This window comes from Candoia aspera, chromosome 1, assembly GCF_035149785.1.
Source record: "Candoia aspera isolate rCanAsp1 chromosome 1, rCanAsp1.hap2, whole genome shotgun sequence".
In the NCBI taxonomy this organism is placed as follows: domain Eukaryota; kingdom Metazoa; phylum Chordata; class Lepidosauria; order Squamata; family Boidae; genus Candoia; species Candoia aspera.
In genome coordinates, this window is record NC_086153.1 from 325,063,261 (window position 1) to 325,075,935 (window position 12,675).

Below are 12,675 nucleotides of genomic sequence, written 5' to 3' on the forward strand. Positions count from 1 at the left end.
TTTAAGAATGGCAAGGACTTTATTCCAAGTCTAATTCCAGCTCTAGTGCTGGCATGGATTTCTTAAGGAACTGAACAGTTCTTTCCTTCTCTCGTATCCCAGGCAGGTCGCTCAGGAGCAAATATTCCAGGTTGCTGTTAGAGATTAAACAACAGGAGAAGGAAGATTACTGTTAGCAAAATAGTTGCCGAGTGACACAGAAAGAAAAAGGTAGCCCATTTAACGATATTCACGTGTTAATAATATCTAATTTTAACTACAGGGTAAATGCTCTGTCTGCCCTCCCCAAAAAATCTTACAAATATTTATACATTTTAAGTCCACGTTTATGCTATCAAATATGCCGTTATATGTCCAGCAAAGAGACTAGCGTATTAGCTGAATCAATTGACATAAGCTTTCCAGCAAACACGAAGGGAAACACACATCTGGAGATGGTGGCCCAATAAGAGTTCTACACAGACACGTGGATCTGTAAACATATTGTAAATAGTCTCTAATTCCAACAGTAGAGATCATCTGAAGCTCAGGGTTGAGCTGTAGGGCTCTTGGTGTTCTCTGAGCTTGGTTATTTTCCTGCAAATGTCCCATTACCATCATCAGGTATCATCATCAGTGCATGGGAGAGTGGAGTTTGCCAGCTGTTTGTATATAACCGCTTGCCCTGCTAGTCTTGGGGGGAGGGGGTGTCTCTTCTTTGAGGGCTGCCGGTAATGCAGGAAAATAACCAAGCTCAGAGAACACCAAGAACCTAACTATCTCTAATTTGTGTAGGCTGCAGGAGGAACAGAGCCCATGCAACCAACGTAACTGCTTCATAAAATGTAGAATTCTCTTAATTGGCTTACAGACCTGAGCTTATGCAATGCAATGATGCCTTTGTCTGTGACATTCCCACAAGAAATGAGAAACAAACGCAGCAGGCTGTTCTGCAGGCTTGGAGTCCCGCTAATCCGCTGTAAGCACTCATCCTCAATGTATATGCACTTGCACAATTTTATTTCCTCAAGATGCTTCAGACCATCTGAAATAGCATAACATCTCTTGCTAAGGAAAGAGCTTGATACAAAAGGCTTACATGAAGGACTACTTACGTTCTTACCCACATACTGACTGGACACACATCATTTTAAGCCATAATGTCATTTGCTTAGTTTTAGTTTGGTTTGTTTCATGAGCCCAGCTATTAAGAGTTTAAAAGCTATTGTTTATAGCTTAATGTATTGTGAAAATCCATTCCACCATAGTTTATTCAATAAACCATGATTAAACAAATAACGACTTAGCATGTTTGTGAACCCAGCCAGTGAGCAATAGTTTCATTAAGTACAGCAAGTAGAGCCTTTCGACTGGCGTTAGATAAAATCAAACCATTCTGATTTTGGTAAAGAAATCCAGAGAGGTCACAGATAATTCATGATTATGATACCAATTTTGTGGCTTACATATTATAAGGACCGCAATTGAATATGCAAAGTTCCTTTCCCTTACACTTTATTTTCACAACTGAAGCTAGGAGAAAACCCTTTAACTTCTTATAGCTAATTTTTAAAAGGTTTTTTAAGAACTTCTGGTCAAAGTGATATTCTTCTTTATAGGAAGGACTATAACTCTGAGATGAGGCACACACATTGCCAGAAAAAGGTCCTGGATCAATTTCTAGCATCTCCAGGCAGGGCATCTGCCTATATACAGTAGATGTTCAGGCTATTGCCAGTCAATGACCTAGCTGGACCAATATTTTGACAAAACTCGTAACTAACCAGGATTTTTAACATGGTGTAAGTCCAGTTTCCTGGTTTGCACAGAACTCTAAATCATAATGGATAGCATCCTGCAATGCTCCAAACAAAATCACATTGTGCTTAGTGTTACATGTAAGCCAGCTTCCTATATTCCTAAACACAATCTTCCCTAACCTGGCTAAGAACAAACCGTGCTTTGCTTGTGCTGGCTGAGCATTGAGAGAATTGAAATCCAACCCATTTGTAAGGCATAGGATTGGGGAAGGATGCCTATTGTCTCAAAATATATTGAGATTATATCCTTTATCTTGAATGTTGATAAAATCCACTCTTTTGGTAATCCTGTGAAAGACTGACATGAAATAGGTAGAGGAGATTGTGTTATAGGAGAAGGGGGGGATTGTCTTCCTGATTACACTTAGATACTATCAAGGTAATAAAGGTGCAAATGAAATGTCTGCCATGCACTATGAACAAAGTGAACTGCCCTTGGGGAGACTTCACCTTGTACAAAAGCAATATACCAAGTAGGCTCTAGTTTCTATGATATCCTCTGCACAATCCTTTAAAAGGGCAAGCTTCTTGTATCAGAGCAACACAAAGGGAATGGACAAGCAAGGAAACAACAAACTTTATCAAGCAATTTGTCTGGGAACATTTACAGATTAAATTAGTTATGTTAGGCTCAGCAACATACCCAGATAATCAAATCCTTTGTTCATGATGCAAGATTCTGTGGCATTGATTGCTTGGATCTTGTATTTCTCAAACGGCCCCATAGGGAGTGCATTGTAATCTTGTTGCCATCTATCCTGGCCATGGTAGCGTACCAACGCGCCACATCGAAGGAGCCACTCTGAAGCTGCTCTGTCTGGACCAACAGCCTGGATCCGCTCATGGTCGACCCTGGCGAGGAGGAGGCACAATGAGTTCTTTCCACTACATGCAGCATCCTCAGATCAACATAAACAGTGGGAAGGGCCATAGATTAAACCAGTGTTTCTCAACCTTGGCAACTTTAAGATGTGTGGACTTCAACTCCCAGAATTCCCCAACACATCATGCTGATTGAGGAATTTCAGGAGTTGAAGTCCATACATCTCAAAGTTGCCACAGTTGAGAAACACTGGATTAAATGGTCATTAAATATTTATCTGAATTTAATGGGCAGGCTTGAAAAAATGCAAATAAAAGTCCTGGGGATATGTGACAATTATGGGATCATAGCAGGCAAGGAATTTAATTCTTTTTTTTTACCTGCTATAATCCTGAAGAAAAGATCTCCTTTGTATAATTAAAATCTTGCATCTGTTAATGTCCCTTGTCCCTTAATGCTACAGCACTCAGATTAAATCCACTGGGCCTAAATAAGACAAAGGAGAATTCTTCCAATTCTGTTGATGCAAATTATAGTGCATCTGGAGGCTTTTTTTTAACTAGTTAGACCAAGTCACTGGAATATTTTATTTATTGTATTTATATCCCACTATGATCATAAAAAAACCCTCAGCTCAAGCTCACAATAGCTAGCAAAACAATACATAATAAAAAATACAAAAACGACTTGAAACAGCACCTTGAAACAGCACCTGCTGTCAATCCTCCCCCCCTCCAACCCCATGGAACAGTTCTATTTCAGCTGCTTCTGGAAGGTCACTAAAGTTGGGGTTAACCGAATTTCCTACAGGAAGCTGTTCCAGAGGGCTGGCCTAATTAGATAAAAACACCTCCAAGGCTCTAGCCTCCCTCATCTCCCAAACACTGGGGACAACCAGCTGCTTTTCCTGGCATGACTTCAGAAATTAGCTGTGTTAGTTGATCTAGTGGTAAGGCCAGCCTTACCATTTGTACATCTCTATAGCTGTGGAAGAAAGCTGCTTAAAAATAAACGTGGTGTATTATTCACTACGTAAATCACTGCGGAGGTCACAGTGGAAAATAGTCTTGGGGGAAGGAGGTCAAAGTTTTCCTATTAAAAAACTCCTCCTCCCAGCACAAAGAAAGTAGAGAAAAACGATGCAGAATAAATTATATGTAACTTATAAACTACTTCCACCAGTAAGTGTGGGATTGATTCACACAAGAACTAAGACATTTCCTGTTTTAGTTTTTGGCTTAGTTTGCTATATGAATCCAGCCCTTGTGATTTAAAAACCTTTGTTGGTGGATTAATATGTTGTGAGAACCAAGTTAATTGTGGCAAATTCAATTGTGGCTAATTGCCAGATTAATTAGCTGTCTTGAGTGCCCTTTGGTGAAAAGGTAGTATATTAAATAAGAATGAAGAATAACACAGACAGAACAGATATATCTTGGAAGTGCATGGAAACATTTTCCAATGAAATACAGGTTTATCCACTCATTTAAGGTGGATTGATATATCTATATATACACTGTTTAAGCAACCTTAAACCATGATTTGTTTAGTTTATTGAATAAAGCACAACTGGATAGTGGTTTATTCAATAAACCATAAAAATAAGCCACTGTTTGCAAAACACAGTACCTGAGTTCATAAAACACACTAGATGACAGACAAGCAATCACATGTTATATGAAGTCAGCCTTCTTCTTGTGTGCAAACTATGCTCAGATTACAGCACAGCATCTAGGCTCCCACCTCAGCTGTGAACGTCTTGGTTTAATCTTAAACTACAACCTCAGCCAAGGTCAAGATGACGTTCCTGCATTTCAGGATAAGCAATGTGGCTGCCAGTGTGCCCTCAGACCCCTCTCTTCGAGTTCCTGCCCCCCACCTGACTTGTGAAACAAAGCACCAGACTTTAGCATTGTACTTATTTCTATGAAATATCTTTGGGCTCCATTAAGTTCCCAGAGGCATCAAGGAAAATACCTAGAGGAGCTACCACAGTAGCCATTTTGTGAATGCACTCACCAAATGTTCCCTAAACCAAAAAGGTTGCCTACTTCTACTGTAATCAAACAGGAGTACTTACTTATTTCTACACTACCTCTCTGTTTGTGTAAACACTCAAGGTGGTTTACAGTTGTTAAAAACACCAAGAATATAATCAATGCAGTTAAAAACAAGAATTAAAAATGGCTTTCAACTTGGCCATTCCATCTTCTAAAGAGCCTCTATATGACATCGCAATATTGTTCAACTCAGTTCACATTAAAGAAGCAAAAGAGACACTTCACCCCCAGAGAGTTCATACATAAACACTACTAGAAGATTGTAACCTCAAGTTTGGTGGGCTAAGATCTATATGTTCAGAGCAACGAGCCTCTGAGATTTCAACTCAGAAATCAAAGACTAGCTGAACATTCACTTAACCAAAAAATTCCTTGTACACAGAAAATTATGCTAGGACTCCTGTTTAAGATACCAATCTTCACTCACTGGGAAGCACTGAATATCTACCTGCAGTTTTAAGGGTACAGTCACTCTATCATTTGGTTTCCCTAAGCATGCTGATCAGTAGGGCTCTGCACCTTCAAAAATTTAACAATCCAGTCTCCTTTACTGCAGAGACCTGTGCTTGCATGAGGTCCAAAGCACAGGCCCCCAACTAATTTCAATGTATGAAAAGCATCACTCAGCCTACTGCATAGGAGGTAAGACTGCCATTTGAGCTTAAATCTCACATTTTGCTGCCTGGGATAGAAAAGCATCTCTTTCCCTTCCACAAAGAGAATGCACTTGGGTTGAGAGCTGGAATTATCTATCTATAATCTATCAATCACACTTTTGTGAAAGAGCTAGGAAAATTCTCACTCTCAGAGTACTATGATTCTCAAGGCAGATGAGAAGGCAGTGATGATACCAAACCCATTTGCAACTAGTTTCAGCTAGCATTGTACAAGCAATTTATTAGTGTCCTTTATGGAAACAACTTTATTTTTCTTGCCTGTGCTTACTGATTGAACACTGCATTTAACCATCCCCAGAAATGCCTCGGCAGACCACCAGGGGGCAGTTTCCTTAACAATCTTGTTTGGCCTTTCAGCATTTCAGTCAACATCATCAACTTCTGAAAGAGATCACAGTAATAACAGCTCAGTGGATTTCCGTAAATCAAGCACATTATTGCTCTTGTTTTCTAAAGTTAAAAACAGGCTACACATTAACGAAGTCAAGCACATTATTGCTCGCGTTTTCTAAAGTTAAAAACAGGCTATGCATTAACAAAGTTTATCCTTAGGCTGCCAATATTAGCATGTGACTAAAAGGGACTCACTTAACCTAGGAGTAAGAACTACTGAACTCACTACAACTTACAGTACTTTTGAATGGACATCTTTAGGAGCACACTGTTCGTCTTCAGTCCAAAACATACTTATATGGGAAAAAGGCCCATTGAGGCTACCAACCACAACAGGGAAGCAACCATGAACAAGTTATTTCCATAAAAAAACCAACGTTGGCCTTTTCTGTTTTTCTCATCTGACACTAATGCAAGACTGAACATGGTGGACAATATGATCCAAATTTTATTTCCATCTGGGGGCTCTTGGGCCAGACTGTTAAACTGCAATTCCCATTCATCTGCCCTGTATCTCTAGGCAAAGGGTGGAACCTATTTTGGTCCAAAGGTCAAACTGGCTCAACGTACATAAAGAGGGGCTATGCATAGTAGGCAGGCCCACTCCACTGTGAACAGTAACCCCTAGCCCATGATAACGAACCATATATGGGTGGATTTGCACAAAAAAAGCACATTATGGCTCAGTGCATCAACTTATCCATTCATTATCTCTGCATGATCCCTACAAAGTTGCTGCAAATTAGGACAGTTCTCTCCATACTGCAAGCGAGGAGAGGCACAGTCTGAGGGACAATGGCTGATGTAACAGCTCGTAAAAGCTCGGACGTTTGGGGCTAGAAGGCAAAGTCTGCGCCAGTCCCTTCCACATCTCTCCTTCACCCCACAACTCCACCCTGTAGGTGAGGCCTTCAGGCCTGCCCAGCAACTTAGCACGATGGAAGAGTCTCCCCGGTCCAGCTCCGAAGGCAACCAGTGCGAGGACTTATGCCCCCTGGGATTAGCTCCGCCGGCCGTGGGAGAGCGAGGCGGGCTGCTGAAAAGAGGGTCGAGGGATGTTACAGCCCATCCTTCAGCGGGATGATAACGCCGCCGGCGGGAAGGCTGCCTCGAGCGGGGGCGCTTCTCCAAGGCCTTCCCTCCCTGCAGGGGGAAGCCCAGCGGGCCCGGCTGCCTCCCTTCCCGACGGGCCGGAATGGCGGGACAGCGTGGAAAAACGCACCCGGGGCGGCAGGCCCGAGGCGGGATGGCGCGGTGCCTTTGGCGTCCCCCTCCGCGTTAGCGGGGCTCCTCCGAGTCGTAGCGGGCCCGGCCCTGCGCCGGCCTCCAATCTGCCCCCTCCCAGCGAGCGGAGAAAGAGGAGGAGTTGGGCTGACTGGCCCGCGCGCCCGCCAGAGCTCGCTATGGTCCCGGCGTGGCTTCGGGCCGTCGGCGGGGCCTGGCGCCCTTGCTGGGCCGGGGGTCGAGCAGTGCCCTCGCGGCCCCTAAGCGCCGACAATGGCCGACACAGGAGGTGAGGCGTCCTTTCGCGAGCTCCGCGCAGGGCAGCTCTTGGCGTCGGTCGAGCCCCGTGAGCAGCGACACCCCTGCCCCAGGGCAGCCTGGAGCGCCGAGCGGGGGCTCTGCCGGGATAACTTTAGCAGCTGCCTGCTAGGTAGACATTCAACAGGGGGAGTTGTCCTTTGCGGGGGAAGTCCTTAAAGGGCCGGGGAAAGAGAAGCAGCATGGGTTGAACTTTTGCCTCGGCCATGATTATTTCTCTGCTCGTTTGAATCTGAGATGTATCTTTACACCAGCCCTTCTTTGTTTTCATGCCAGGAACTTACTACTATATAGTACAGTATTACTAAATAGAAATATAAAAATTCAGTAATTGGCTGGGTTTACAGATTACACTTAAAGCCATAATGAGCTTTGTCTGGCTGACATGTCTGATCAGTGCAGTATGTTGGATGAATCCTGCTATTAGAGTTTAAGCCACAGTTTTTGGTTTAGCTTGTATGAACCCAGTCAGTTGTGACTTATGCAGAAGACCATGATTATTCAATATGTGGCTTAGTACAATATGGACAATCATTGTCTAATAGTTGTAAACTATTATAGTTTATACTAAGTTACAGTTTATAATAAAAAAGGTTTTAATCTTGAAAATATTTTTTTCCAAATCTGGAGCACATGCCTTGCGAACCATCTTTTCAACCCTATTTTTTACAGTACCTTTGATGTTGTTGTTATTGGTGGTGGAATTGTGGGTCTGGCATCGGCCAGGGAGCTTAGCCTGCGGCATCCGTCCCTTGTTTTTGCAGTACTCGAAAAGGAAAAGGAGTTAGGTATGATATCTGAATTTGCAAAAGAGTTGACAGACTCCTGTATTATTTCTACTCATCATACAGTACGTTTAACTTCTAGGAACAGTATTCCCAGATATTAAATAGTATACAGGTAGTCCTCGTTTAGCGACTGCCTTGCTTAGCTACCATTTGAAGTTACGAAGGTAAAGAAAAAGTAACTTTGTGATCAACCCTTGCATTTACAACCTTCACAGATCTATAAAACAAAGGAAAGCTGAAGTAAGATCATAAGCACAGTTGTGGTTTCACTAGGCAACCGCTTCGCTTAACAACTGAGTTGCCAGTCCCAATTGTGGTTGTTAAAAGACTACCTGTAGTTCAATTAGACAAAATCTGTTAAAAACAGATAATGTAATTTCTTGTGGTCACTGAATGGAAAATTGATGAATTACTTCTAGGATATGGATTTGTTGCCTTCATAGACTGATGTGATTCCTACAGCTTTCTGACAAATAGAAGCCCATCATATCTATATAGTTCCCCTGTATATTGTACATAAAGTCAAGATAGTTTTGTATAAGACATCCATGACGCTCTCAGACAAAAATCAGGAATAGGCCATGAAAACAAATGTGTATTTTCTGTTTGCTTGGTGTTTTAGTTCAAGTCTCTTAATCTTACTGCTTAACATACATGTTTATACAATTTTCCTATCATCCATGCTATGTGGCCATTTTTAGGCTTGCTTCTATTTTACCTTGCTGTCTTTTGTTGAACTAATAATGAAACTATGTAAAACAATAATTCTATAATATTTTGATTAACAAAATATTATACATATTGGAAGATCAATCAAATGATAGATGTAACTTTCTATTTAGCTCTCCATCAAAGTGGGCATAACAGTGGTGTTATTCACAGTGGAATCTACTATAAACCTGGATCCCTAAAAGCAAAGTTGTGTGTAGAAGGAGCTGTTCTCTGCTATGAATACTGTGACCAAAAAGGAATCCCATATAAACAATGTGGCAAGGTAGGGTAAGTGCTGAAATTTTTGCTGTTAATCTTAAACAACAACTAATACAAATGATTAGGTTATTTGAAGTTTTGTTGGCAGTAGCTACAGTGGGGTCTTCCAAATGATTCTAAAGAGAAGCAGACTCAATTATACTACAGCTCTAATGCACTTGATATGTGATTATTGCTGTTATTATCCAAACGGAGAATTGGGCCCCAGCAACAAGTTAGATACCAGCAGCCTGGAATTTTTTTCTATCCATGTACTCATATTCTTATTTTCCTCTCAATTCTAATTTGTTTATTACTGTTTCATAATCACTGAACCAACTTTCAATCATTATGTAATCTGCAGCCTTAAAAGTTACACAGAATGAAATGTTACTGGTTAGTCTTTTCCGTCATTGTTATACAGTAACATCAGAAACCAGTATATAAGCTTGTTTGTGTGTACTTCTTATGAGTATGATTGCACTAGCTCCATTTCTCTTGATCCATTGCTTTATTGCTATTTTATATTTGTAGCTGCAATACATATGAGCACAAATCAGCATATCTGATTTGTCAGCAAATCTTTAGTGGCCTTCAGGGGCCACTTTAGTGGCCTTCAGGGGCCTTCAGGCTCTTCTCAAGTGGCCGGTTGTGAGACCCTGTTTTTCAAGCTGGGATCCCAAGAATAGTTGGGGGTGTTGCTACTGTACCAGCCTCCCTGCTGCGTAGCAACCTCCCTGCCCAAGTTGCTGGAGGCCGTCTCGGGGTTGGCAGTGGAGTTCCCCAGGCTTATGGTTCTGGGGGACTTCAATATGCTGTCCCTGGGACGTGCCTTGGAGATGGCTCAGGAGTTCATGGCTACCATAGCAGCTATGGGCCTGTCCCAGATTATTCGGGACCTGACTCAAGACAGTGGTCATACCCTGGACTTGGTTTTCTTGTTGGAGCAGCAGCAATGTGATCTGAGGGGAGAGTTAGATCTGTCCCCATTGTCATGGTCAGACCACACCCTGGTGACCCTGAGATTCTATTGTGCCGCTCTGCAGAGAGGCAGGACCCATTCGATTGGTCCACCCCCGGCGACTGATGGACCCAGTAGGGTTTCAGAGGGAGCTGGGGATTATTCCCGAGGGCCTGCTGCACGGTCCAGCAGAGGTCCTAGCCATGACCTGGAATAGGGCCGCGGCCGGGGCCTTGGACAGGATCGCATCTGTCCGACCTCTCTTGCCTTGTTCGACCCATCACTCCCTGTGGTTTACGGAGGAGTTGAGGGTTTTGAAGAGGGTTAAGAGACGTCTGGAGTGTCGCTGGAGGAAGACAAAGACTGAATCTGACCAAACACATAGAGCCGCTATTCAGGCCTACCTGGTGGCAGTAAGAGCGGCGAAATGTGAGTATTTCTCTGCTCTTATTGCATCCGCAGAATGCCGCCCAACGGCCCTGTTTAAGAACGCTCGATCTCTTCTGGGTCAGGTAGATTCGGGGACCCACTTACAGGGCCATTCGGAAGAGTTTTCACAGCATCTGCAGGATAAAATCGCTCAGATCCATTCTAAGTTGGACTCTAAGCGTGAAGTGGAGTCTGGGGAGATGCCAGGGGAATGTACTTACCCTGTTATCTGGGAACAGTTTGATCCTGTTGGGCCTGAGGAAGTGGATAGGATTCTCCAGACTGTGAATGCAACCACATGTCAGCTTGACCCATGCCCTTCCTGGCTGATAAAATCAGCCCGGGAAGTGACTTGTGGTTGGGTCCAGGTGATGGTTAATGCATCCCTGAGGGAGGGGGTATTTCTGGCTGCCTTTAAGGAGGCGCTGGTATACCCCTTCCTCAAGAAGCCATCCCTGGACTGTACTATACTGGGCAATTTTCACCCTGTCTCCCACCTTCCTTTTTTGGGAAAGGTGGTTGAGAAAGTGGTTGGGTTGCAGCTCCAGAGAATTCTGGAGGAAACGGATTATCTGGACCCCTTTCAGTCAGGTTTCAGGCCAGGATATGAGACGGAGACAGCATTGGTCACACTTATGGATGATCTCTGGCGGGAGCGGGATGGAGGGAGTGCATCCATCCTGGCTCTCTTGGATCTCTCAGCAGCTTTCAGTACCATCGACCATGGTATCCTTCTGGGGCGGCTCAGGGAGTTGGTGGGCGGTGTAGTTTTGCGCTGGTTCACCTCCTTCCTCCAGGGCCATTTCCAATTGGTGGTGATAGGAGAGGAGAGATCCAGCCCTTGACCCCTCCATTGTGGAGTGCCACAGGGTTCGGCACTCTCTCCTCTCCTATTTAACATCTACGTGAAACCGCTGGGTGAGATCATCCATCACCATGGGATGAGGTATTGTGATGGTTGCCTTATTCATAAAAAACACAGACTCACCAGCCAGGGCTAAGGATATCTGGTTTATTTATAATAGAATGCAGACACGGAGAAAGACGGGAATGAGCACATGGCGTGCGAGGTAGCCGGTAAATACCCGCGGTGCGGACCTGATCCTTCCCCACCCCCCATTGTCCCAAAGTCTTGACCGACGGTGACCTGGAGTCTCGATGGGCGATCAGGGGGCGATTCCGGAGTCTCGATGGGCGATCAGGGGGATTAGCTCTGATTACCTCTGTCCTCTTCCTGTGTCCGGAGCAGGTGTGTCCCCCGTGGTAATGCAGAGATGTCAGAGAGATAGGATGATGGCTTCCTGGGTCAGGGCAAAGGTATGGCTCCTTTGTCCTTTATCTGTTTTTGTCTTTCAGTGCTTATGGGATTAGCACTGATTCTTTCCTCCCCCTTCCCCTTCACCGGAAAGGCATGTTCCCCGTTGTGATGTATGTATACATCACAACGGGGGACATGACAGGTATCATCAATATGCCGATGATACTCAGTTGTATATCTCCATCCTGGGTGAAATAAGTGATGCGGTCTCCACCCTTTCCAAGTGCCTGGGGGCTGTGGGAGTCTGGATGGGGAACAACAGGCTTCAACTGAACCGTGGTAAGACAGAGTGGCTGTGGATTGATGGCCCCTTGGGTTCCAGGAAGTTGTCATCTTTGGTTGTGGATGGGGTGGCACTTCCCCACTCGAAACCAGTGCAGAACCTGGGGGTCCTCCTGGACTCGCAACTCCTTCTCAAAGAGCAGGTGGCAGTCGCGGCCAGGAGGGCCTTTGCACACCTTTGGGTGGTGCGCCAGCTCCGCCCATTCCTGGACTGAGATGCCCTCCAAACAGTCACTCATGCCCTTGTCATCTCCCATATAGACTATTGCAATGCACTCTACATGGGGCTACCCTTGAAGAGTATTCGGAAGCTTCAGCTGGTCCAGAATGCGGCTGCGCAGACAGTTATCGGTGCTGTAAAGTCAGCCCATGTGACACCACCGTTACGTGAGCTGCATTGGGTACCAGTTTGCTTCTGGGTCCAATTCAAGGTGTTGGTTATCACCTTTAAAGCCCTACATGGCATGGGACCAGGGTACCTGAGGGACCATCTCATCCCCTTAACATCGACCCGCCCCACCCGTCAGGCAGGGAGGACATGCTACAGACCCCATCAGCAAAGGAATTTCATCTAGCGGGGTCCAGGAGGCGAGCCTTCTCTGCATTGGTGCCCGCCCTTTGGAATATCTTGACC

At 44.4% G+C, this 12,675-nt stretch overlaps 2 protein-coding genes across 3 annotated transcripts in view; one reads left to right on the forward strand and one right to left on the reverse strand.

The window, feature by feature from the left end:
* DMAC2L (distal membrane arm assembly component 2 like) lies at positions 1–7,065 on the reverse strand. Its single transcript, XM_063290560.1, has 5 exons — positions 6,975–7,065; positions 5,628–5,740; positions 2,443–2,651; positions 853–1,024; positions 1–134 (listed from the first exon to the last, which is right to left on the reverse strand). The coding sequence occupies exons 2-5, from the start codon at positions 5,732–5,734 to the stop codon at positions 20–22; spliced, it is 603 nt and encodes a 200-aa protein (XP_063146630.1). The 5' UTR covers positions 5,735–5,740; positions 6,975–7,065; the 3' UTR covers positions 1–19.
* L2HGDH (L-2-hydroxyglutarate dehydrogenase) overlaps positions 6,784–12,675 on the forward strand; it is a 22,023-nt gene continuing 16,131 nt past the window's right edge. Inside the window, exons 1-3 of one of the 2 annotated variants that reach the window (XM_063290557.1) lie at positions 6,784–7,265; positions 7,967–8,082; positions 8,925–9,076. In XM_063290557.1, coding sequence (XP_063146627.1) covers positions 6,808–7,265; positions 7,967–8,082; positions 8,925–9,076 — 726 coding nt within the window. In that variant the 5' untranslated portion in view covers positions 6,784–6,807. Of the gene's footprint in view, positions 7,266–7,317; positions 7,407–7,966; positions 8,083–8,924; positions 9,082–12,675 lie in introns of those variants that run through there. The other variant, XM_063290558.1, reaches the window with a different exon arrangement.

Coding starts and splice junctions, on each gene's coding strand:
- DMAC2L (XM_063290560.1), bottom strand. CDS start 5,734: ATGATGTTGACTGAAATGCTGAAAGGCCAAACAAGATTGTTAAGGAAA. Junction 2,652..5,627: donor TTAAATGCAGTGTTCAATCA/GTAAGCACAGGC, acceptor CCTCCTCGCCAG/GGTCGACCATGAGCGGATCC. Junction 135..852: donor ATTGCATTGCATAAGCTCAG/GTCTGTAAGCCA, acceptor AATCTCTAACAG/CAACCTGGAATATTTGCTCC.